The 25,487-nt window shown below is 35.6% G+C and overlaps 1 protein-coding gene across 1 annotated transcript; it reads right to left on the reverse strand.

The window, feature by feature from the left end:
- Positions 1-24,930, reverse strand: LOC138333748 (uncharacterized). Its single transcript, XM_069282311.1, has 2 exons — positions 24,875-24,930; positions 1-2,425 (listed from the first exon to the last, which is right to left on the reverse strand). Exons 1-2 carry the CDS (start codon positions 24,875-24,877, stop codon positions 986-988), a joined length of 1,443 nt encoding a protein of 480 aa, XP_069138412.1. The 5' UTR covers positions 24,878-24,930; the 3' UTR covers positions 1-985.
- Between the last annotated feature and the right edge of the window lie 557 nt (positions 24,931-25,487).

The raw sequence follows: 25,487 nt of genomic DNA on the forward strand, positions 1-25,487 counted from the left end.
TTTGTTTTTTGAAAAAAATGACCTTGATCTTCATTCACAGGGGTCAAATAGGCTAAAATCTTTAAACGGCTATGTTGTATTATGCCAAGAGTCAGATGACCGTTTAAGCCCATGGGCCTCTTGTTTACTGATGTTGATCTGTTGTACCAGGTTTCAGTATATTAATGAATTCCTTAACCCATCCTTTCTCCTCCTCTGATAAGTGTTCGCGCAGACGATCCTTTGGTAGCTGGTCTTGACATATTTGGATATAAGGTAATGTTCTAGCAATGTCAGGTACATTGCATCTCTCATCCGACACGGCCAATAGTTGTGGTTTCCCTTTCTCTAACTTCGTTTCGACAGCACAGGTGACATAATACAGGTCTTCATCACACAAGTCTGCACTGTCGTGGGTCATGATGATAACACATGGTGTATTCTGAATCCTCGAATTCATGGATGTCAGAGTCATCTCATTCCCCAGGACGTCATCAGTATTAATTGTGTGCTGTAGCCCTGTGCAAGTTGCTATCACAAATCCGAGAGTTTCGGCCAAACTACAACGCCTGTCGTCTGAACAAGCGTGTAATATTAGGATATGCTTCTCTCCTTCATCATCACCATCGTCAGCCATTTCGAACATGCCATATACTTGAAAAGCGCGTCTGAAGCGTTGATATGCCAGCTGTGCGTTATTCATTGAATACGCGTGAAATGCACCATTAATGTACACGTCAAAGATCAGATGGCAAGGAAGACTTGCATGAACGGTTGTACACTCCCATGAACTTAAAAGAGAAACGCATTCTTCGAACTCTCCGTCTTTCAAGTGGCATTCCAACATGTTTTTGCAGTCATTCGGCTCCATTTTGTCCTTGCCATCTGAGAGCAACTTTTGGTATACAGCGATAGCATTTTTATGATCTCCCATAAGCATGTGTAGGACTGCCAGTTTTTTTGGCTTATCCTCACGTTCATCACTGAACAGTTTTTTGAGTGTCGGTTAGGCATTCCATGCCTCTTTGAATAGTGGATCATTTGCTACTATTGCCGACTGAAGTTGGACAGCATATGAAAGATGTGCTTGGCCGTCTTTGTGGTATTTCGCCTGTTTATCCGGAGATGTTTCAGTAGCTTCACTTATTTCAAGAAGGCAAAGTCCAAGTTGTTCATAGACAATTGTCAGCAGTGTTTTATTAGGAAGGCGTTTTCTGTTGGAAATGATTTGTTTGAAAACTTCTACGGCATTTTCAGGCAGTCCTAACATTCGATATATAATGCCCTTGTCATACTGCATGTTCAAAGTAGAAGAATTTAGTTCTTCTGCTTTGTCGATTAGTTCTACAGCATTGATAAGCAACTCATTTCCGGGGTGAGTGGAAACAACTAATGGTGACTTCATCATTTTACGTAGGTAATGTTTCATTTTTTCCCTTTTATTGTGTGCTTCATACCGACAATCCTGTCTTAGTCGCCTCTTTTCGATTTTGCCTTCGGCGTTTTCTACCTTCCTCTTTAATGTAAGGGCAAGGTGATGGTACGCATGGCACGTTGGTTTGATTTTAAGTGATAGTCGAAGGAGTTTCTCAGACTCATCCAGTTCATTTCTGTATCGCGCATACTGGCCACAAACCTGCAGTACAAATGAATCTCTTGGGGAAATTTTTAATGCCCTTGAGAAACAACCTTTTTCACCAAGCTGCTCTAATTCTGATGGCAATTCCTTGTTGTAGCCATTTGTCTTACGTATATACAATGCTCTTCCAAGCTCTGCATAAGCTGCCGCACGTAAAATAGTATCTTCTGATTTCGTAACAGTTAGTAGGCTCTTGATGGCTTCTATCACTACCTCCTCGTGTTTGTCGTCTGTTTTTGAATGGAATCGATTCGTTTGTCTGAGTAAAGTCAACCCCAGTCCGAACTGCCAGGCGTACTCTTCGGGATGGACCTCTACAATCTCCTTGTACAGTTCTATCGCCCGTTGGTGGTACCAAGGTCCTGACCGTGAATACGCGTATGCTAAATCAGCCTTTGCGTGGCACTTTCTCGTCTCAAAGTCCTCTCTCTGTTCTAATTCTTTAAGTGTAGTTATAATGTCGTCAACATCTGAAATTTCCCCATGTTCCAGGAGAATTCGGGCTTTATTTGTGTTTGCTATGATATTATCAGGATTTTTACGTAGAGATTCGGTGAGAAGCTCAAGTGATTTCTGGTGATTTTTCACCAAAAAATACAGATATGAAAGAAAGTTTCCTATTTGTAAGTCTTCCTCATCAGGTTTTGTAGTATTTTCCCTGTCATCTGTTAACTTTTTTATGAGACTTTCAACTCTGTCCCTAGATAAGTTGCTAGTAGCGAATTCGAAAGTTGACGGAAATCGCTTCAAATCTTCTTTTAGTGTATCCTTTTTCGACAGAGCCATGCGTCCCCGAGAATTTCCTTTCTACAAAACAAAAAATGGGCTGTCAAATTATCAAAAACTCTAAGAGTCCAGTAGAGAAAACAAATACATATACAGAACGATAATACATGTGTGTGTGTGTCCTAGAAAGTGATGATTAACCAAACTTCGCTAGCCAAGGGTAATAGTCCGATTCTCTCTACTTCTACCAGAATACTTCGATTCTCTCTATTTCTAATCGGCTAATACCCTTATCTAGCGAAGTTGTGATTGACCATGCAAGTGGTGCTGGAAACGATCTTAAGCTAACCACGTGTATAGTTGTACATCAGTAAAGTAAAATACTAATTTGTAAAGTTTAAATAGTCGACCCGAGTGCGTTCTGTGGTATATATGTAGGTACATGTATAGTTTCAGTCATGCTATAGTTGGCTACAAAGAAATGGTTGTATTTCCATTTGGTGTGTTCTCCATTTGCCCACTTTTTAGAGAACAAAGAAAAGTGTTGGTATAGGAGAACAATAGAAAACCAATTATAGTCAGTTTCCATTTGCCAACTTTTTATAATCTGATAATTAGCAGAATGTTGTGACAAGGATTATAGCCTATTTCAGAGAAGTTATCCCTGATTTACCTGTGTTTTACCTGTGAATTTCACCTGTGATACGTACTGTACTTATTCCATAAGGGTATCATTGTATGATATATTTTAAAGAGAAAAGTGCAATATATGTATGGAAATAAGTTTGAATTTGACTTTTTTAGGATAATTAAGTATCTCATAACTCTTTTTATAGTGACTTTTTTAAGATTTGTACCTTTAATGTTTTAATATGATTGTAAATCTTTGAAGGTGAGACGTTTATAAATTATCTTATCTTACCTATGAATTCCTGAAATGGGCTTACGAGAATTTTACAAGTATATATCAGAAACATATATATATGTTTCTGTATATGATAAATTTAAAGAAAAATCCTTACTTCCTTAATTGTTTCTGTATATACAGTTATGATGGCGATTTGATTATGTATAAGGAAATATTGCAACTGAAACAAGGTTAAAATACATAATTGTGCAGAGATTTCAATAATTTAATTATCTATATCTCTGCCTTGTGTAAACTTTCATACATGCACGGCTCGGTACGTACCTTTTTACTAGAAATATAATCTCTGTTTAATAAATTATTTAATTATCAAAGTTCGGGAATATTTAATTTTCACTATGTAATCTAAACGGAGAGGATTTTGGAAAATGATGGACATAAAATATTGTAATATGTTTCTGTATAAATAAAGAACAAACATAACAAGAAGAAAGTTTGTTATATAATGTATTTCATAGTTCAAAACACTAGTTATCACAAACATATTTTATTTTTATTATTTTTTTATTTTTTATTTTATTTTTTATTTTTTTTTGGGGGGGGGGGGGGGGTAAAAAACAACAAAAAAACTTACTATGTAGACATGTGTTATTTAAACAATCTTCAACAGTGCATTTATTGGTCATAAAGATTATCATTATTGGTGTCATATAATGATCGAAATTGACCAAAATTAACAAAGAATTGGAACAACTACCATAAATATTAACCATGCATGTAGTGTGATACACTTGTTATATATCATATACGAACGGTATATTTTACTGTAAACAACAACTACATGATGGCCCGTCTAACTTACCTGTGGACAGATATTTTGACACGTGACGTGTGCTAGTTAACACAGCGTGACAGGTCACTAAACACCTTTCTTACGTAACTCGTTAGCCCCCTAATTAGCCAGAGCTGACCACGCGTTTTAGTTACTGCAGTATACAGGTAAAGAGATTAACGCAGCACGACATTTGCTATTCGGAAGTATTCTGATTTGGATACTTGATATCTACTATTTGGAGTAGACATAGACATCTTCAGTCTCATTTTTTATCGCCTGACCCGTGCATGATTTATTTTTCAATTTAAGACACTAATTAATGACCTTGAGCGAAATATCAGCAAGTCATCGGATGCACTGTAGAAGATTCTATATGAAAGCTGAATGTATTTCGTCAAAAAAAAATTGATCGAAAAATATCACATCTGCTAAAAAATAAATATTTGTGATGTGACGGTTCTCAAAACTTCGTATATAGAATTAAATCCGCCAAATCACAGTAGAATTAAATGACAAACATGTACAGTAATTAAAGGCCAACTACCTCTCCGGGGCAAAGTTTAAAGGTTTCTTAAAAAACATTAATAACATCAGAAAACCCATGCCGATGCCCTAAGATGAGGTTATAACACCAAACATATGCAAGATTTCCTGTTTAATATATGATAACAGTGGAGAGTCATCTCGCTGTATAGTCAACTACCGCGTGGTATTTAGGACGACGGCGGGAAACATAAGACGACCCGCGTTGTGAAAATTAACATTTTATTTATTTTGATTAAATTGTTCAGAAGGTGATGATAAACGTAGTATTAACTGTAAGTTAATAACTTTTGCGACTCTACAAAATTATCGATCTGTTTTTACATTCCCATTTTAAAAATTAAAAGTCGTGTCGGAAAGGTAGTGGGCCTGTTAAGTCACACAATCGATTTCAGACATAACGCAGTTAGTAGATGCATTTACATATATGCAAAAAAAAATCTGTTTAGAACAAGGACTTATAAATCCTTGGTTAAGAATCATACCTTAATTCGTATGGGCATATTTTATGAAAAATTCAGAAATTTTAGACGACCCGAGTTGGGTTATATATATACGTCCTTGATATCACTTATAAATCCTTGTTCATGTATATGTGGTTCCAAACACCGCGGATATACAAGGTACGTGGATTATTATGTACATTTTATTGTGTATAATTATGCAGTAATCGCACAGAGATGTTCATTTATCTACGACAGGTACATCAATATATGTGTATGGTATAAATATCTATTTCCAAGCGTATTCCAATCTCTATCTTTGATTGAGGATAAGATTAAACATGTATCAGACATGTACACAGGTATTTGAGTCTTCAAAATCGATATTTACAAACAGGTAGTTTATATTAGATGGCAGTCACCGAAAATTGTCACTCTAACTTATGCGAGTAGATTCGATCCCGTTGTCCTCGTGACGTCACAGGTCAGGGGTCAATGGCTTTGGGCTTCAGGTGTGTTCTAGAGAAACGGCGTATTATCTCTAATACCGTACGCTATGAAACTCGTACTTTCGCCACTATAAATTTCATCCAATGACGCATTTATCAAGCCTTATATATCAAACCATTCCGTGTACACTTTAAAATCACCCATAACAATAACGATTCCAACCGAAGAAAACTTCGTGTAAAGTTCGTCGAGCTAGTCTACATAAGAGCGGAACAGCTCCATTCCATATCGCATAGCTGGAAGATACACTTACATGATATAAAAGACGGTATCGTCAAGTACGTCTTTAATTTTCGCAATTCTATCGTCTTCGGAATCGACGACAACTATCTGTTTATAGAGGCGCTTAATCTTTGTATCTACATGTATATTGTTACATGTATCATCCTATAGAGTTAAACAGTATCTTCTGATATATAAGTGCACATGCCAACATGTATATTACAAGCATTATTGTCTTGACAAAGTCTTTATAATAATGACAGTGGAATATGTGTATTACTAAACATCACAATTGCAGCAGTTTGTAAAAAAAACCACTTTTTCTGACACTTAATTCTCCTAAAACTTGGATGCAATTTTGTTCTTTAATTCACAATTGTAATGGTGAAATTTATTAAGATGTAACTTATACAATATTATATATATATATTTGTCTGTCAAAATGTTCAAAATTATGGTGGCTGATTACGGCCATCTCGTGTTGTTGTGTTGTCGCCTTGTCGTGCTGTCGCCTTGTCGAGTTGTCGCGGTCTCAAACTGCGACAACCCGAGATTTAACAGTTAAAATGTCGACTTGTCGTGTTTTCGAACCGCGACAAGTCGACAAGACGACAAGACGACAACACGACAAGTCGACATTTCAAACACGCTAATTAGCGCGTACAGAATCTCCTGTTGTCGCGGTAAAATGTCGACTTGTCGTGTTGTCGAGTTGTAGTGTTGTCGACTTGTCGTGTTGTCGAGTTGTCGACTTGTCGCCTTCCTGTTACTCATGCGCAAATCATATGAAATAGCCACTATCTTTGAATATAGAAAACTGAAGTCAGTGCTTGTACCATAGACCATATGGTGGCATATTTCTGCCATCGATTTGCCGACTTACGACTTAATAATGTCGACATCGTTAAGGCATTAAGTCGACATCATATCGGAATATGTCGACATAAACAGATGAATATGCCGACTTACCACATGTACATGCCCACATAATGAATCCAAGATATTTATGTAGACAATCGGTAACTCGGCGATTAATGTGTTTATGCTCGGGTGTGACACCGACTTGTCAGTTATTGATGTCGACATCTAAACTAAAAGATGTCGACATCTGGTCTTGAAAGTGGAAATCAAAGGCCACCCTTTCATAGAACACTATGTATATGCAGCAAAAGCCATACAGCAGAGATCGACGTTGATTTTGTTAATTCAAGTTTTTATTCATTTGATTTTTTTTTAAAAATGTGATCCTGCACATCCCGGCCATGAAACTGTTGCCTGCGTGTACGTAGCTGTTAGCCCGAGCTAAGGAAGTGTGAAAACAACGAATTTATTAATATATATAACCGTGGGTTGAAAATTCGTTTCAAAGCTGTGTGTGTGTTTTGTTGATTGGCTAAAAGATGTCGACATTGCATTCGTAGTGGAAATCAAAGGCCACTCTTTCATGAAGCACTGTGTATATGCAGCAAGGCACCATACAGCAGAGATCGACGTTGATTTTGTTAATTCAGGTTTTTATTTATTTGATTTTCAAAATTAAAAATTGTGATCATGCACATCCCGGTCATGCAGCTGTAGCCTGCGTGTACGAAGTTGTTAGTCCGAGCTGAGGAAGTTAGAGTGCAAAAGGACTCTGCTTTTTACAACGAATTTCCATCCTCTTGTGAATTGGCCATAATTATTCATTAATTTATATAACCGTGAGTTGACAATTCGTTTATAAGCTGTGTGTGTTTTGTTGATTAGCATTCGTACCAAGTCCATGTGTAGGTACATACCGTACTATACATGTATGTATATGCTATATTAAAAACAATGATTTTATTTCATGTTTTATTTTTCTTGCGAATCACGAAAAATACCAGTTACGTAATGTAAAAAGCCATAAAGGTCACAGTACAGGTACACACTGGGAAACCAGCTAATATATACATAAAATATTTACATCCCTCGATACACTTACAGTATATAAACAGGCACAACGAATTTTCGTTATGGGTCTTAAATGGCCAGAACCAACCTTTGGGCTAAAAAATCCTCCCGAGACGCGGTCTTAAACTCCAAACTCGGGATACATCTGCATCTAATTTTTGTAGTAAAAACACGCGTTCTTTGCACAGGGGGCCAACTCAATGAAAGTGGATGATGTTGTCATGAACATTTTTTTCATACGGTATTTGGTGGATGGACTGATGAGTACATATAACAGTCATGATGAATTTTTTTTTTTCGAAAAATACGAGATTTGAAAATTTATTAAAAAAATCGGGATAATTACTATAAAATGTATGACAACATCCATTTTCATTGAGTTGGCCCCCTGTGGTTCTTTGTAGTCAAACGTAGTAAAACAAGTCACGTGCTCATACCCACATTCATGTCATTGACCGGAACATACAATTGTATCATGGGTAACTAGATATCACGTAATTGTGTGTTTACTTCCCAAATATGGTGGGATAGTTTGCTTGCCATTTCTCTGTGTTAAATTTATCTGTTCTGAAACCTAAAGCGGGTAATTATATATGTAATATGAATTTAGAATTCTACGAATTTTAGCCGGGAGTGGCCGATCTTCGCTGATCCTAGATAACACGGTTACACCTATTGAATTGGTCAATTCGCTTTATATCATTTAGTTTACAAAAACGTGTAAATTTTCAGTTTTATAACTCATTTCAGTTCATATATAATATAGTAAAACAGTACATATGTGCATGTCAAAATGATATGCATGCAATATCAATAACATTTTGGAGTCTAAATATTTTCAAATAAATCAATTCATCCGAAGAAATGGCAAGCAAACTATCACCATATTTGGAAGTAAACACAAAATCACGTGATCACTAGTTACCCATAATACAATTGTATATTCCGACCAATGTCATGAATGAGGTATAAGCACGTGACTTTTGTTACTACGCTTGACTACAAAGAACACGTGCTTTTACTACGAAAAATATATAAATGCAGATGTATCCCGAGTTTGGAGTTTAAGACCGCGTCTCGGGAGGATTTTTAGCCCAAAGGTTGAATCTGGCCAATAAGACCATAACAAAAATTCGTTGTTGCCTTTACATAAGTGTATCGAGTGATGTAAATATTTATGTAAATATATGGACAGGGAAAGCTAACAAGTAAAGCTGGTTTCCCAATGTGTATTGTGTACCTGCACTGTTACCTTTATGGCTTTTACATTACGTAACTGGTATTTTTCGTGATTCGCAAGAAAATAAAACATGAAAAGTTGTACGGTATGTACCACATGTACTTGGTACGAATGCTAATTCACAAAACACACACACATTCACATTGTTTTTAAAAAACGAATTTTCAACCAACGGTTATATTGATAAATAATTATGGCCAAGAGGATGGAAATTCGTTGTAAAAAGCAGAGTCCTTTTGCATTCTAACTTCCTCAGCTCGGACTAACAGCTACAATGTACGTACACGCAGGCTACAGTTGCATGGCCGGGATGGGCATGATCACATTTTTTTTTTATTTTGAAATCAAATAAATAAAAACTTACCTGAATTAAACAAAATTAACGTCGATCTCTGCTGTATGGTGCCTTGCTGCATATACACAGTGCTTCATGAAAGAGTGGCCTTTGATTTTCACTTTCAAGACCAGATGTCGACATCTTTTAGTTTAGATGCCGACATCAATAACTGACAAGTCGGTGTCACACCCGAGCATAAACACGATTAATCGCCCGAGTTACCATATTATCTTGGAATCATTATAGTGGGCATGTATTGTGGTTTTGTTGGTAAGTCGACATATTTTTTCTGTTTATGTCGACATCTTCCGATATAATGTCGACATGTATAAATGTAATTTTCGTTTAGTAAGATTTGATTATTTACATATATCATAATACAATCAAAACTTACAGATGACGTTTTACATTTGGATATCTTAAAGCTTGTATATATTTGTAAGATTATCATAAATGTATGCTTATGTGGCATGTTTTCTGCCATACGATTATGTCACCAGGGGCTTCTATACGAGCTTATATGGGATACGGCGACATAAGTTTATGTGGCAATTATTAAGTTGACAGATAAAATCGTGAAAGATGTCGACAGTAAACTAGGTTGAAGGGAAATCTATTGTTCGGTAATTTTATAACTATGACATTGCCTCCACCATAATTGAAAATATCCAAGTATAATTATGTTAGAGAGATTGGTAACTCGGGCGATGTGAATGTTTTTTATGCGCGCGGTTAGTGACAACACGAGCATTGTCAGTTACTTGTAGTGTCTGAAACGTACTTATAACAAAAATGAAGAATCAGCTAATTTTAGGTAAAGTTGTTTGATTTTATCTTGATTTTTCAAAATTAAAAAAATGTGTATCCTGCTAAATCCTGGCCCCATGACAGCTCGTAGCAGCCTGTCGTTTTTATGGCCTTGAGTGAACGTACACCCGTTCATTTGTACATGTAGCACTTTCAGTCCGAGCTGAGGGAAGTATAGTCGCAGGGACGGGTTCTAGGAGTGGGACGACACAAAGAGGTACCACATGCTGTTTGTATTTCATAACGCCCTAAATGTTTCGCAACCTCTTGGCCACAAATACAAATTATTAATTATATATAAACGTGGGATTTGAACATTCGTTTTTTTTTGTAAGAAGACTGTGGAGTCACTGTGACTTTTGTGGATTAGGTGATTCTGTCACCATTAAAAACGTCCTAATGTAGGTATACAAACTCCCCGTACCTTCATTCTGTATGTAACAAATGTGCTCTGTTTTTCATCGCGAGAATTTCCATTTTCTTGTCTTCGAAGTCTGAAATCACTGAAAATTACACAGAGTTTAGTGATCTATTTCTTTCTTCTTTTACAAAGCCCACGAACAAAAAAAAAATGTCACTCAGAAAAGTATATCACAATACCTCCCATGGACTCATGGATTCAAGAACAGCTAGCATTTTCTTGTTTCGCTTTGACCCCGGTCCATAAAATACATAAATACTTTAACATCAATCGATAAGACCCATCTTATAAAAAGTCAAGACACAACATTTTTTGTTACGGGTTGCTTTACTCTGGCACAGATATCAACCATTGGAGCGTAAAAATCCTCCGGAGAGGACTGCGGTTATTAGGGTTTTTTAGCTCATCCTCAAACACGAGAATTTATCTGCAGCACCTCATTTTTTGTAGTTAAAAAAAACGTCCCAGATAATAATAAGGGGGGGTCACGTGCTTATACCTTCATTCTATGGCCCATTGGCACGGAATAAACAATAGAATTATGGGTTAACTACGTGATCACTTGAATTAATGTGTTGCTGTACTTCCTAAATCTATTGCGTGATAGTTTTGTCTTTGCCTATGTTCTTCATCGGGGAAATTGATTTTATTTTGAAAACTTTTAAACCTCAAAAAATTTTTTAATATTGTGCCATGACGTATGTTTGTGGACTGTGCAACATGAGGTATTATTATGACGATAATTGTGTGTTGAACTCATGGGGAAGATGGAGTTATTAAAACTGCCATTTCCACTGTTTGTAAATAAATGAATATTAATGCTGAATATGGATTCAACTTCAATAGGTTGCTAACCAGCTTGATTCTAAATCTAAAATGCAGCGAAAAGATCGGGCTACATCCCGGCACTAAAAATTCGTTTAGCTACTTAGTAAGTTCTAAAATGTTATAATTATAATAATTGTTATTTCCTACTTGTTGGTTTTTCCAGGTAAACATATACCGATATAAAACCACCAGAGAAGATAATAATCTTTCGTTCAAAAGGCCTTAACCTGTAATTATAAGTACTAAATACCATGTGCAGATAAATCTCTACTAGTTTGGAAGTTAATACACACTCACTCATGTGATCACCTAGTTACCATGTCTAACTACAAATCCATATTTATTTCTGCGCCAATGGGCATGATTGAGGTTAATGATCCCACGTGACTTGTTTTTAGTACGTTATGAATACAAAGAACGCCGTTTTGGTTTTTGGTATGGTATATTATCTGGGGAAAATCCCCCTCGCGTTCTCCCCGCCCCCCCCCCCAGCCCCCCCCTTCAGGATCGGTGATTTCATTTAAAGCACATTTGAAAATCAGAGATGGTCATTTGTTGAAGACTTTTGATGTGTGAAACATTTTGATGTAAAATTGACAGATTACAATGACATGTTCTGTGTCTTCATGTGAGGCAGAAAATGGATTCAGAGTCGCTACAAGAAGAAGGATATGAATATATATACTCGACTCATTTTACTTGAGAAAGTCATTCAATCTAATAAAATTGGTGTGTTGAAAAGGTATAATTTTGGTTGGTTGACAAGGAACAATGTACACTCAGAGGTGCTGAAAATTTTGGTTGTAAAATTTCTTCCTTTGAATGAGTGCATGGAAAGGGTGAATTATGTTCTTAACTTGTTCACCACTTTGTGGTAAAATCCTTCATAAACGGAGTTTCTTCTCTCTACCCAGGTGATGTAAAATGGGATGAATGCCTCCTTTCCATGCTACCTTTCGCTCAATTGTATATAATAGTTGTTTGTTCGCTGTTTTTTGTTTCCATTGTTTTTTTCTTTAAGTTTTTAATGAACTGCATGATTCAAATGTAATAATCAAATGTGTGTATGAATTTTATTTGAAAACATGTTTGTTTTGCTGAAAATTTGCAAAAAAAAAATAAATATATATATATATATGTAATCAATACAAAATATTCATGATTGTTAATTTTATTGTTGTTGTTTTTGTACTTGCTTGTACAATGTAAAATGAGAAAAAACCGTTGATGTGAAGGAGAAGTTTGTTAGGAATTGATGAATTGTTTTTACAAATGGATGAGAGTTGAGAATGAGCAGAAGGCAAATAAGGATATATATGTCTAACAGTCACCTGAATTCCGATATGCACAGTTATAAATAATGTTTTGCTTTTAAACAAATAATAAATATGTCTCAGTCCTGTGACTTGGCACATAGGTCAAGATCATTGATTTGAACAAACTTTGTATCCCTTCATCCCAGCATGCTATGGCCCAATATCAATGTCCATGTATGAGGTTCTTGGTTATTAAGAAGATATTAATTGTTTACAACAGACACTGGATGATGCTGTTTGCAATTGTTTGAGAGGTCCATTTAGGGGGTCTCTCCCGGAAAAAAACTTTATCACTTTTTTTAGAATGGCTGTAGATAATTATCAGATGGCGACGCTAAGATGTATTATTGATGATTTTGCGAACGCCGAATGCGCGAGATTTTGGTGTTTGGGGGGGGGGGGGGGGGGGGGTCTGCGGGTCTCACACGGAAAAAATATTACGATTTTGTGATGATTTTGCGAGCGCTGAATGCGCGAGATTTTGGTGTTTGGGGGGTCCGGGGATCTCCCCCGGAAAAAATTACGATTTTGATGATTTTGCGAGCGCCGAATGCGCGAGATTTTGGTGTTTTGGGGGTCCGGGGATCTTCCCCGGAAATAATTACGATTTTGGTGATTTTGCGAGCGCCGAATGCGCGAGACTTTGGTGTTCTGGGGGTCCGGGGGTCTCTCCCGTGAAAAATATTATGATTTGGAATGGCCAAGATGAGTTTTACGGTGTATTTTGATGATTTTAAAGCGTTCTTAACGTGGTAATTTTTCGATTTACATTTACCTGCATTTAGAAATTATAATTGTGAATGTCGTCATATCATTATGCAACCCTGCTCGATCTGAACATACGACTTCACACCATCAGTACATTATTGTTTTACTAAAAAACATGATGAATTGATTTAATTGTCTTGCTCAGACATATAAACAATTTAATATTTGAAGAAACATTTTTGAAATAGTAGAATCCCTTGATGGACATTTTTAGTCTAGTTCATGTGTATTGAATTTTTATTATTAAAGGTTTGAACATTACGTGCATGAACTTTTAGGAAATGCGAAGCAATGCGGCAAAATTTTCTAAAATGAAGTACGAAAAATGTGCAGGAGGACCCTTTTCTTCCTACGCCCCTGCAGTTGCACATTTAAAAAGTTTAATGAACTTGGTACCCACTACTGACTGATGTAAATCATGCCAATAAAAGATGGATCTTTTCTCTATTTCTGGAATCCTTTACCTTTTCCTTTCCTCTTGGAAATGTTTTGTAACATGGAAAAACTAAAAATGAAGTCTATATAGCAGTAATAACAAAACACATAGCCACCTGTCAGCCATGTTTTTTTCTGATTGGTCACCCGAGTTCGGATACAGAATGAAACAAATATATTGCATATCAGGACCATGAAATCAGCCAGTAATGATATCCATTTAACCTTTTAATCTATGAAGAGTATTTGATTCCATTACATCTGTTACATTTCCTATGAAAATTGAGCAAATAATGCTCATAAATGTGTTTCCCTATATAAACTATGGTAAAGACCTTTTCCCTTAGGGAAAATTCCGAGACCCCAGGGCCTTGATAATCACAATATTGGTAGAGGGCCTTGAGACCTTTCAATCTATGAAGAGTAATTCTGACAAACAAAATGAAACATTTTCGTACGGAACCTACCGAAGCATAATGAGTTAGGTCCTAGGTCCCAATTTACCAGGCGGGAAGCTGCCATGTAAGCACATAAGCCCGTGTTTCTTAGTATGTGTACATACATGTATGTATTAGATTCCCAAAAAGCTAAGTGGGCTATGCGGAAGCTTATAACTATTTGTTTGGAAATAATATGGAAAATAAACTATAATATGATAGTATTGCTTAACAATTTCAAATGGTGGAAATGCAATCACGATCCGCGGAGGATTTTCCCCATAATGGTACAAAACACGCGTTCTTTGTACAGGTCAGAGAAATCACTATATTTGGAAATAAACACGCAATCATGTGATCACTAGTTACCCATAATACAACTTCATATTTCGGCCAATGGCATGAATGAGGTATAAGCACGTGACTCGTTTTACTACGTTGTTACTACAAAAAAAAACACGTGTTTTGTACCATTTGGGGGAATATCCCTCGCGGATCGTGGTTTCATTTGCAAAGTTGGGAAACAGATTGAATTTCATAAATATATATTTGCATTTATCTTTTCACCAAAGCGTTTGTTATATAAAGGCATAAAGAATTTTTCATTAGGGTTTTAATGGCCGTGTACTATTAATATTGGTTCAATCTTTAGGATGATAATCCTCCCGGGACGTGGTTTTACCTCCAAAGTCGGGAACCACATTGAATTTCATAAATATATATTTGCATTTATCTTTACACCGAAGCGTTTGTTATATAAAGGCATAACGAATTTGTAATCACGGCTTTCATGTATACACATACATGTATGTATATGAATAACAGTTACACGTGTTAATCAAGTTTGAGAAAACTACCCTCGAAAAACTATATATTACCATATTTATTCATATGGATTTTGTAATTATCTATTATGACTGTTTAAAAAGTAATACTTTGAAAAAAAAATGGCACGTAACATGTGGATGATATAAGTTTTATTACTGATATTGTCGATACTGAATGCTTTTATACAATTTTAAATCATATTCACGATATGCATCCCAAATAATTCAACTTTTACTGCACATGTGAGGACAAATGAACACGTATACATGTTCCTGGATTTAAGGAATAGATGTTTATTTTGTTGAGGTTATGAGGGTATAATGATAATGATAATTACATAAAATTTACACGGGCTCCATTATTATTATACCCCATAATTATATTTACAGTTTTTCAAATAAATGAATATCATTTTTTCCCGCGGCAGTTGCATATTTTTTTTTATTAAAATACCATATGGTCCCGCCAAAAGTGGGGTGATGACCTCACGTTGCTACGCCATCGACTATTCACGTAACAATATAATAGAATCGCCGCGCGTGTTGTGCTAACATTATACACCGATAATGATAATACTAGAAAGCATGGTTATTGAGCCCATGTCAGTGCAAACTGTAAATATTATGTTATAACACGTGTGCATAATCAGAAGTCACGTTAAACATGAAAATCGAGGTCTCACGATATCTTACGTCGCACGTGCACCATACCTACGTGAGAAAGGTGAGTGGATTTACAGAATGAAAAGAGAGAATGTAAGGAAGGCAACGACACCACTGCTCTTGTTCTTTCTTGTCGAGGTACGCGAGTATACATGTGCATGTACATTTTACATGTAAATGTATCAAAAATGTGATGATTCTAAATAAAAAGGCAAACAATTGAAGGTACATTTATATGTGTTGATTCTTTTGCTAATGCAAAATCAAAGCAATTCTGATATTCTTCAAAGAAATAATTTACTCTGTTGATTGCTATTTATACAAAATCCATGCTAAAAAAATGGATGTGTACCCACAGAACTCTTAGTCAATCTGGTCTCAATTTCGGAGGTGAAATCACTTCCCGGGGGATTTTCACTCTCTATGTTAAGATATCAAACTTAATTGTTTAACACGTACACTTTGAACTGTTATTTATATGCATACATTACATACATTTTGGTATATGTACATAATACATGAAAGCCGTAATAACAAATTCGTTAGGCTCTTTGCATAAGAAACGCTTCGGTGAAAAGATAGATGCAAATATATATTTATGAAATTCAATGTGGTTCCCGACTTTCGAGATATAATCACGTCTCGGGAGGATTTTACCCAAATATTGAACCAATAATAATTATACATGGCTATTAAAACCGTAATAAAAAATCGTTATGCCTTTATATACAAAACGCTTCGGTGAAAAGATAAATTGCAAATATATATTTATGAAATTCAATCTGTCTCCCAACTTTATGGAAATGAAACCACGATCCGGGGGGGATATTCCCCCAAAAGGTACACAAAACACGTGTTTTCTGTAGTAAAAACGTAGTAAAACGAGTCACGTGCTTATACCTCATTCATGCCATTGGCCGAAATATGAAGTTGTATTATGGGTAACTAGTGATCACATGAGTGTGTGTTTACTTCCAAATAGAGTGATTTCTCTGACCTGGTATTTTATACATAATTAGGCCTTTTGACGAAGTCTTATTTTCTTTGTGTTATATGTATATGTTCTGAACCCTAAAGCAGGTAATAATATAAAAAATATATAAATTTAGAATTCTACGAATTTAGCCGGGAGTAGCCGATCTTCGCTGATTTTAGATTAGACGGCTAATACTATTGAATTGGTCAATTCGTATTGTATTCATTTATTTACAAAACGTGAAATGGCAGTTTTATAACTCATGTTCAGTTCATTATATATAGTAAAACAGTGCATATGTGCAAGTCAAAATGATAATGCACTGCAATATTAAAAACATTATGGAGTCTAAATATGTTCAATTATAATTCAATTCATCCGAATAAAATGGCAAGCAAACTATCAACCATATTTGGAAGTAAACACAAAATCACGTGATCAATAGTTTTACCATAATACAATTGTTATTATTCCGGCCAATGGCATGAATGAGGTATAAAGCACGTGACTTTTTTTACTACGCGCTGACTACAAAGAACACGTGTTTTTACTACTCGAAAAATATATAGATGCAGATGTATCCCGAGTTGGGAGTTTTTAAAACCGCGTCCCTGGAGGATTTTTAGCCCAAAGGTTGACTCTGACCATTAAGACCGTAACAAAATATTCGTTGTGGCTTATATATAAGTTGTATCGAGGGATGTAAATATTTATGTACAAGTACAGCTGGTTTCCCATAATGTGTATTGTGTACCTGTACTGTGACCTTTATGGCTTTTAAATTAAGTAATTTTGGTTTATTTTTTTTTTTTTTTTTTTTTTCGGGGATTCACCAAGAAAAATGAAACATTGATAAAATCTTCTCTTTTTTCCATTCATTCATTTTTAATATGCATGTAGTACAGTACGGTGTGTACTACAAGGACTTGGTACGAATGCCAATCAACAAAATACACACACAGCTTTGAAACGAATTTTCAACCCACGGTTATTATATTAATACTTCGTTGTACACTTCCATGGAAGCTCGGAGCAACAGCTACGTACACGCAAGTGCTTACAGTCCATGGGCCGGGATGTGCAGGATCACAATTTTTTTTATTTTGAAATCAAATAAAGAAAACGCTTGAATTAAACAAAATATACGTCGAATCTCTGCTGTATGGATACGTATGAGTGGCCTATATTTACTAGTCCAATCGTGTTATTTTAGGTCGAGTTATGGAAACGTAAAACTTTGCCGAGCTAATTATCTGTCGACCTGTCGAGTTAAATCATGGGGTGTTGTTGGGATAATTATGGCGTCAAGTACGTCTTACCATCACGGAAAATCGACTTACATCCTGGAAAATTGATTTACATTATTACGACTAGGATCCACGATAGGTCAGAACGCGATATGCTATAACCTCGACCTTTTTTTCAATAAGGACTATGGAGGACTTGTCGTGTTAAAAACTCATCTTTACCGACATAAAGATCTCAACTAAAAGTACATGTTATAACTCGACGGGTCGAAAATATACTATCTAGTCTATAGTTGAGTATACCCTTATGTCGACCTAAATTAAATCGGTATGGCAGAAAAAATGCCCATACAATGGCTTTGTGCTTCTCACATACACAGTGATTTGTGAATGGGTTGGCCTTTGGATTTCCACTTTCAAGGCCAGATGGCGACATCATATTGAACTGACAAGTCGGGGTCACACCGAGCATTTCATAATATCTAGATGAATCACCGAGGTAACCGACTGTCTTCATTAAGTTTCTGTGGGTAATCAATTAAGTGGGCATAGTACATGCGGTAAGTAAGTCGATCAGATTCTGCTTGTTTATAGGCGACTTGCATCCGATAATGAAATGGACTGAAATATAAGGCCTTAATGATGGCGTCATTATTTAAGTCGGTAAGGCGGCTAATTGATGGCAGTTAGATGGCCACCATGGTTGGTGATTAGTCGGGACTTGGCGACATGGATAACTATCTGGTCAAAGGTATGTGTTACCCTAAGTCGACACTAAACTAACTCGATGGCAGAAATATGCCACCATAGCATTCGTACCAAGTCCATGTTAGTACATACTGTACTATACTATATTAAAAGAATGAATGAAAATGAAAATAAAAAAATAAAATAAAAAAAGTATTTTCTTGTGAATCCCGAAAAAAAAAACCAGTTACGTATATTTAAAAAGCCATAAAGGTCACAGTTACAGGTACACAATACACGTTGGGAAACCAGATTTAAATGGAAATCTCTGCCTCAATACACTTATATAAAGGCACAACGAATTTTTGTTACGGTCTTAATGGTCAGATTCAAACTTTGGGCTAAAAATCCTCCAGGGACGCGGTTTTAAACTCCCAACTCGCGATACATCTTGCATCTATTTTTCGTAGTAAAAAACATGCGTTCTTTGACTTGTAGTCAAACGTTAGTAAAAAAAAAGTCACGTGCTTATACCTCATTCATGCCATTGGCCGGAATTATACAATTGTATTATGGGTAAAACTAGTGATCAACGTGATTTTGTGCTTACTTCCAAATATGGTGATAGTTTGCTTTCCATTTCTTCGGAGAAATTGATTTATTTGAAAATATTTAGACTCCAAAATATTATTTAATATTGCATGCTTATCATTTGATTTGCACATATGCACTGTTTACTATAAATAATTGAACTGAAATGAGTTGTAAACTGCCATTTTCACGTTTTGTAAAAAAATGATATAATATAAATTGACCAATTCAATAGGTCTAACCGTCTAATTTAAAATCAGCGAAGATCGGCTACTCCCGGCTAAATTCGTAGAGTTCTAAATTTATAATTTATATATATTAATACCTGCTTTTAGGGCTCAGAACATATACATATAACACAGAGAAAATAAGGCCAAAGTATGTATAAATACCAGGTCAGAGAAAACACTCTATTTGGAAGTAAAACACACTCATGTGATCACTAGTCACCCACTAATACAATTCCATATTTATTTCGGCCAATGGCATGAATGAGGTATAATCCAATCAAGTGACTTGTTTTACTACGTTTTACTACAAAGAACGCGTGTTTTGTACAATTATGGGGAAAATCCTCCGCGGATCGTGGTTTCATTTCCACCATTTGAAATTGTTAGCAATACTATCATATCATAGTTTTATTTTCCATATTTATTTCCAAACAAATAGTTATAAGCTTCCGCATAGCCCACTTAGCTTTTTGGGAATCTAATACATATGTACAACACATATACTAAGAAACACGGGCTTATGTGGTCACATGGCAGGTCTCAAGGCCCTCTACCAATATTGTGAATTTCATGGCCCTGGGGTCTCGGAATTTTCCCCAGGGGATAGGGTCTTTACCATAGTTTATATAGGAGACATATTTATTTGTTTGTTTAAAAGCAAAACATTATTTATAACTGTGCATATCGGAATTCAGGTGACATTCTCAACTCTCATCCATTTGTAAAAAAATTCAAATTTTAACAAACTTCTTCTCCACAACACGTTTTTTCTCATTTTACAGCAAGTACAAAAACAACAACAATCAAATTACCATCATGAATATTTTGTATTGATATTATTTTTTTTTTTGCAAATTTTCAGCAAAACAAACATGTTTCAAATTAAATTAATACACATATTTGATTAATATATTTGATCTGCATTCATTATTGAATTTAAAAAAAAAAAAGAAAATAAAAAAACTTTATAACATAGCAAAGGTACATGGTTTTGTCATTTTAATCAAGGGAGATAAATCCGATTTGAAGGATTTCCACAAAGTGGAAAAGTTTAAAGCCGCATATCAACTAAAGAAAATTAGGGTACATATATTATCAAAAGTTATCAACTTTCCCCTAATTACACACCCAAAAAGTCCCGAGTTCAAAAGAAATTAATGATTAAAAATTCGATATCCAGAGTGTTTGAATAATTCACTTTCCATGCATTATTCAACCAAAAATTTAGACTGGTACATTTCCTGGTCAACATTAATTATAATTTCAACACAAATTTATTAGATGATGTTTCAAGTAATTGTCGAGTATATATACATGAACTTTGACATTTGCCATGGCACAACACGTAATCTTCAATTTATCAATGTTTCACAATCAAAGTCTACTCTAAGCCTTCTGTTTCTAATGGTGGAAATGAAACCACGATCCGCGGGGAATTTTCCCAATAATGGCACAAAACATGCGTTCTTTGTAGTCAAACGTAGTAAAACAAGTCACGTGATTATACCTCATTCATGCCATTGGCCGAAATAAATATGGAATTGTATTAGTGGGTAACTAGTGGTCACATGATCATGAGTGTGTGTTTAGTTCCAAATAGAGTGATTTCTCTGACCTGGTATTTATACATAATTAGGCCTTTTGAAGAAGATCTTATTTTCTCTGTGTTATATGTACATGTATATGTTCTGAAACCTAAAGCAGGTAATAATATATATAAATATAAATTTAGAATTCTACGAATTTAGCCGGGAGTAGCCGATCTTCGCTGATCCTAGATTAGACGGTTAGACCTATTGAATGGTCAATTCGCATTATATCATTTATTTACAAAACGTGAAAATGACAGTTTTATAACTCATTTCAGATCATTATTTATAGTAAAATAATACACATGTGCAAGTCAAAATGATATGCATGCAATATTAATAACATTTTGGAGACTAAATATTTTCAAATAAATCAATTTCTCCGAAGAAATGGCAAGCAAACTATCACCATATTTGGAAGTAAACACACAATCACGTGATCACTAGTTACCCATAATACAATTGTATATTCCGGCCAATGGCATGAATGAGGTATAAGCACGTGACTTTTTTTACTACCTGTTTACTACAAAAAATAGATGCAGATATATCCCGAGTTTGGAGCTAAAACCGCGTCCCGCGGGAGGATTTTTAGCCCAAAGGTTGAATCTGGCCATTAAGACCGTAACAAAAATTCGTTGTGCCTTTATATAAGTGTATCGAGGGATGTAAATATTTATGTATATATATATGGACAGGGCAAGCTAACAAGTAAAGCTGGTTTCCAAATGGGTATTGCGTATCTGTACTGTGACCTTTTTGGCTTTTAAATTACGTAACTGGTATTTTTCGTGATTCAAAAAAATGAAATCTTGAAAAAATAATTGTAATATAGTATAGTACGGTATGTACCACATGGACGAATGCTAATCCACAAAGCACACACACAGCTTTTAAACGAATTTTCAACCCACGGTTATATATATTAATAAATGATTATGGCCAAGAGGATGGAAATTCGTTGTACAAAGCAGAGTCCTTTTGCACTCTAACTTCCTCAGCTCGGACTAACAGCTACAATGTGTACGTACACGCAGGCTACAGCTGCATGGCCGGGATATGCAGGATCACAATTTTTAATTTTGTAATCAAATATATAAAAACTTTTCTGAATTAACAAAATCAACGTCGAACTTTCTGCTGTATGGCGCCTTGCTGCATATACACAGTGCCCTATGAAAGGATGGCCTTTGAATTCCACTTTCATGACCAGATGTCGACATCTTTTAGTTTAGATGTCGACATCAATAACTGACAAGTCGGTGTCACACCCGAGCATAAACACATTAATCGCCGAGTTACCGATTGTCTACATAAATATCTTGAAATCATTATGTGGGCAGGTTCATGTGGTAAGTCGACATATTCTTCTGTTTATGTCGACATCTTCCGATATGATGTCGACTTAATGCCTTAACGATGTCGACATTATTAAGTCGTAAGTCGGCAACTCGATGTCAGAAATATGCCACCAATATATGGTGATAATTGCAATATTTTCTAATTTTCGGATTAACGGGCCTTCGAACTATTAGGCCTTAGCGGTTCAAGTGACCTTAAAGAGACAATTCACTCAGGCAAATTCTTTTACATAACCAATAAGCAAATTATAGCATAAATGTATTGTATCCACAACATTGTTAAGTATCTTAATTAATATCGTTGAAATATCAAATCGTTGATCAATACGATTAAGCAGGTACAATATTAACTCTGTACCCATACCCGAGCCAAAGTCACGCACGTTAAACAAATGAACTACATAACCACTGAGAAGGTGATAAAATGAATTTTAGGCAAGACAATTCACCTAATAAGGTAAACACACTACTGTCAGAGCGATTTGAGCAGTTCTAGCCAAAAGTTGCATTACTTTACGAGCAAGGGACAGGGTTCGGCATACAAGAAGTTCGACCACAGTGTGTAATGGCGGACAGCGAGCAAGTTTGAATATTTCACACACGTGTCACCACCATAGGCGTTTCAGGCATATCACAGTAAAAACTGACTGATGTAATTTCCATTAGAAGTTGTTTTATCTGATATATATAAAAATATTGATGTTCTCTTAGACTGAATTGTCCCTTTAAAATTAACAGATGACGATTACTGCGTACTAATCAGACGGCGTGACCAGACCATTATTACACGATTATCATATAATAAACAAATTATTGAAATTCATAGTTCAGAGAAAAATACTTTGACAACTCTCGGTAAAGAAATTGCTATCAAATTTCTTCATCTAGGTACAAACACATGCACACAATTATTTTCATTAGCAATCCAATATGGCGAGTGTTATCCATTGTTTGCGCATGTGTACAGGAAGGCGACAAGTCGACAACTCGACAACACGACAAGTCGACAACACGACAAGGCGACAACACGACAAGTCGACAACTCGACAACACGACAAGTCGACATTTTACCGCGACAACACGAGATTCTGTACGCGCTAATTAGCGTGTTTGAAATGTCGACTTGTCGTCTTGTCGTCTTGTCGACTTGTCGCGACAACTCGACAAGGCGACAACACGACAAGGCGACAACACAACAACACGAGATGGCCGTAATCAACCACCATACAAAATACATGTATTATATAGTACTGTACTGTTTACATGTATATTGATATCTCTCTATTTCCCCACTTTTGACAAACTATAGGTAGCTCAGGTAAACGAACACAGGTAAGCACAGGTAAAAATTAATATGGAACTAACTATAATTGGTTTTCCATTGTTCTCCTATACCAACACTTTTCTTTGTTCTCTAAAAAGTGGGCAAATGGAGAACACACCAAAGAGATAAGTAGGCCAAGTTACTTTAATTGATCCGTTGGTAATTGTGCTTTAATAACGACTCTAATGTTATTGTTGGTGGCATATTTCTGCCATCGTGTTATTTTAGGTCGAGTTATGTAACGTAACTTTGCGGAGATAATTATGTCGTCCTGTCGAGTTATATCATGACTTGTTGAGAAATTTATGTCGGCAAGTCGACTTACATCACGGAAAGTCGACTCACATCTTGGAAAATTGACTTACCTTATTACGACAAGATCCACGATAGTCAGTCGCGATAGTGTAACTCGACTTTCCAATATGAATATGTGGACTTGCCGTGTTAAAACTCATCTTACCGACATAAATATCTCAACAAGTCATGTTATAACTCGACTGGTCAACATAACTATATCAAAAAGTTATGTTATAATTCGACTTGCCGACATAATTATCTGGTCAAAGTTGAGTTACCCTAAGTCGACCTAAACTAACTCGATGGCAGAAATATGCCACCATATATTGTTATACTAGAGTAGACATTGTCGTAATAATACAATACAGTGTTACGTGTGTACAAACTGTGACGAATTGTATGTGTTTGAAAAAAAACCATAAAAAATGTTGTTGTAGTCCATAGACTCGCGATAATGGCAGTATTTTCAATTTTGTAACTAATACGATTGATTTTATGTCTCTTTAAAAATAAATGCGAAGTAAATATATGATAAACAAGACATCTCTAACGGTTTTATAAGTCACAAATTGTATATTTCGTTGAGACTACAGGTAAACCGTAGGAGACAATGCAGCTACAAAGTTTCTTGTTCGAACTCGCTGATGACGTCACATATCAAACACACTGTTGCTAAGGAAAATGGTTCTTGACATATTTTTCATCAAAATAAACATTTTAATCGACATAGAAATTGTTATAAATGTAACATACATTATAATATACACTTATATCCTGACGACATCGAGAGACTTACCATCACGTTATCTTGGACAGCCGATCAGCCAGCCCAGTCTTTATGAACTACACATGATTCGCCGAAACGTCTTTATGAACTACACATGATTCGCCGAAACGTATTTTGAAAGTTTCAGTTTTGCTTTCTGCCTCCTTACATACAAGTGTAGATATATAGGTATATTCGTTGGTGTTCTGTTACGAACGCTATGAGATCATTCACAAGTATAATTTATAATTTGATCATTAATAGCCTAGTCCGGTACCAAATTTCCGTGTGTAGCACTCGATCAGTGAACAACTACACATCAAGGGTATGAACTCGGTCGCCGAGTTCATACCCTTGATACTATAACATATATATATGTATACTGTTGGTTAAAAATTTTCGTGCCAGGTCCCTGTGACTACACGTATCGGTAATTTTCTTGATTACTATTATTATATTTAAACTGATTTTTACTACATCTAAAAAGACAGGACACAATTGTCACATACATGTACACACAAAAACTCTCAGGGTCCATATGTTACATGAAATAGAGTTTTAAAAAAATCAATCAATACGTTGACAGCAACTGCACCCACAGGGACCTGGCACAAAAAAATTTAACCAACAGTGTACATATATA

This window comes from Argopecten irradians, chromosome 10 (genome assembly GCF_041381155.1).
Source record: "Argopecten irradians isolate NY chromosome 10, Ai_NY, whole genome shotgun sequence".
In the NCBI taxonomy this organism is placed as follows: Eukaryota; Metazoa; Mollusca; class Bivalvia; order Pectinida; family Pectinidae; genus Argopecten; species Argopecten irradians.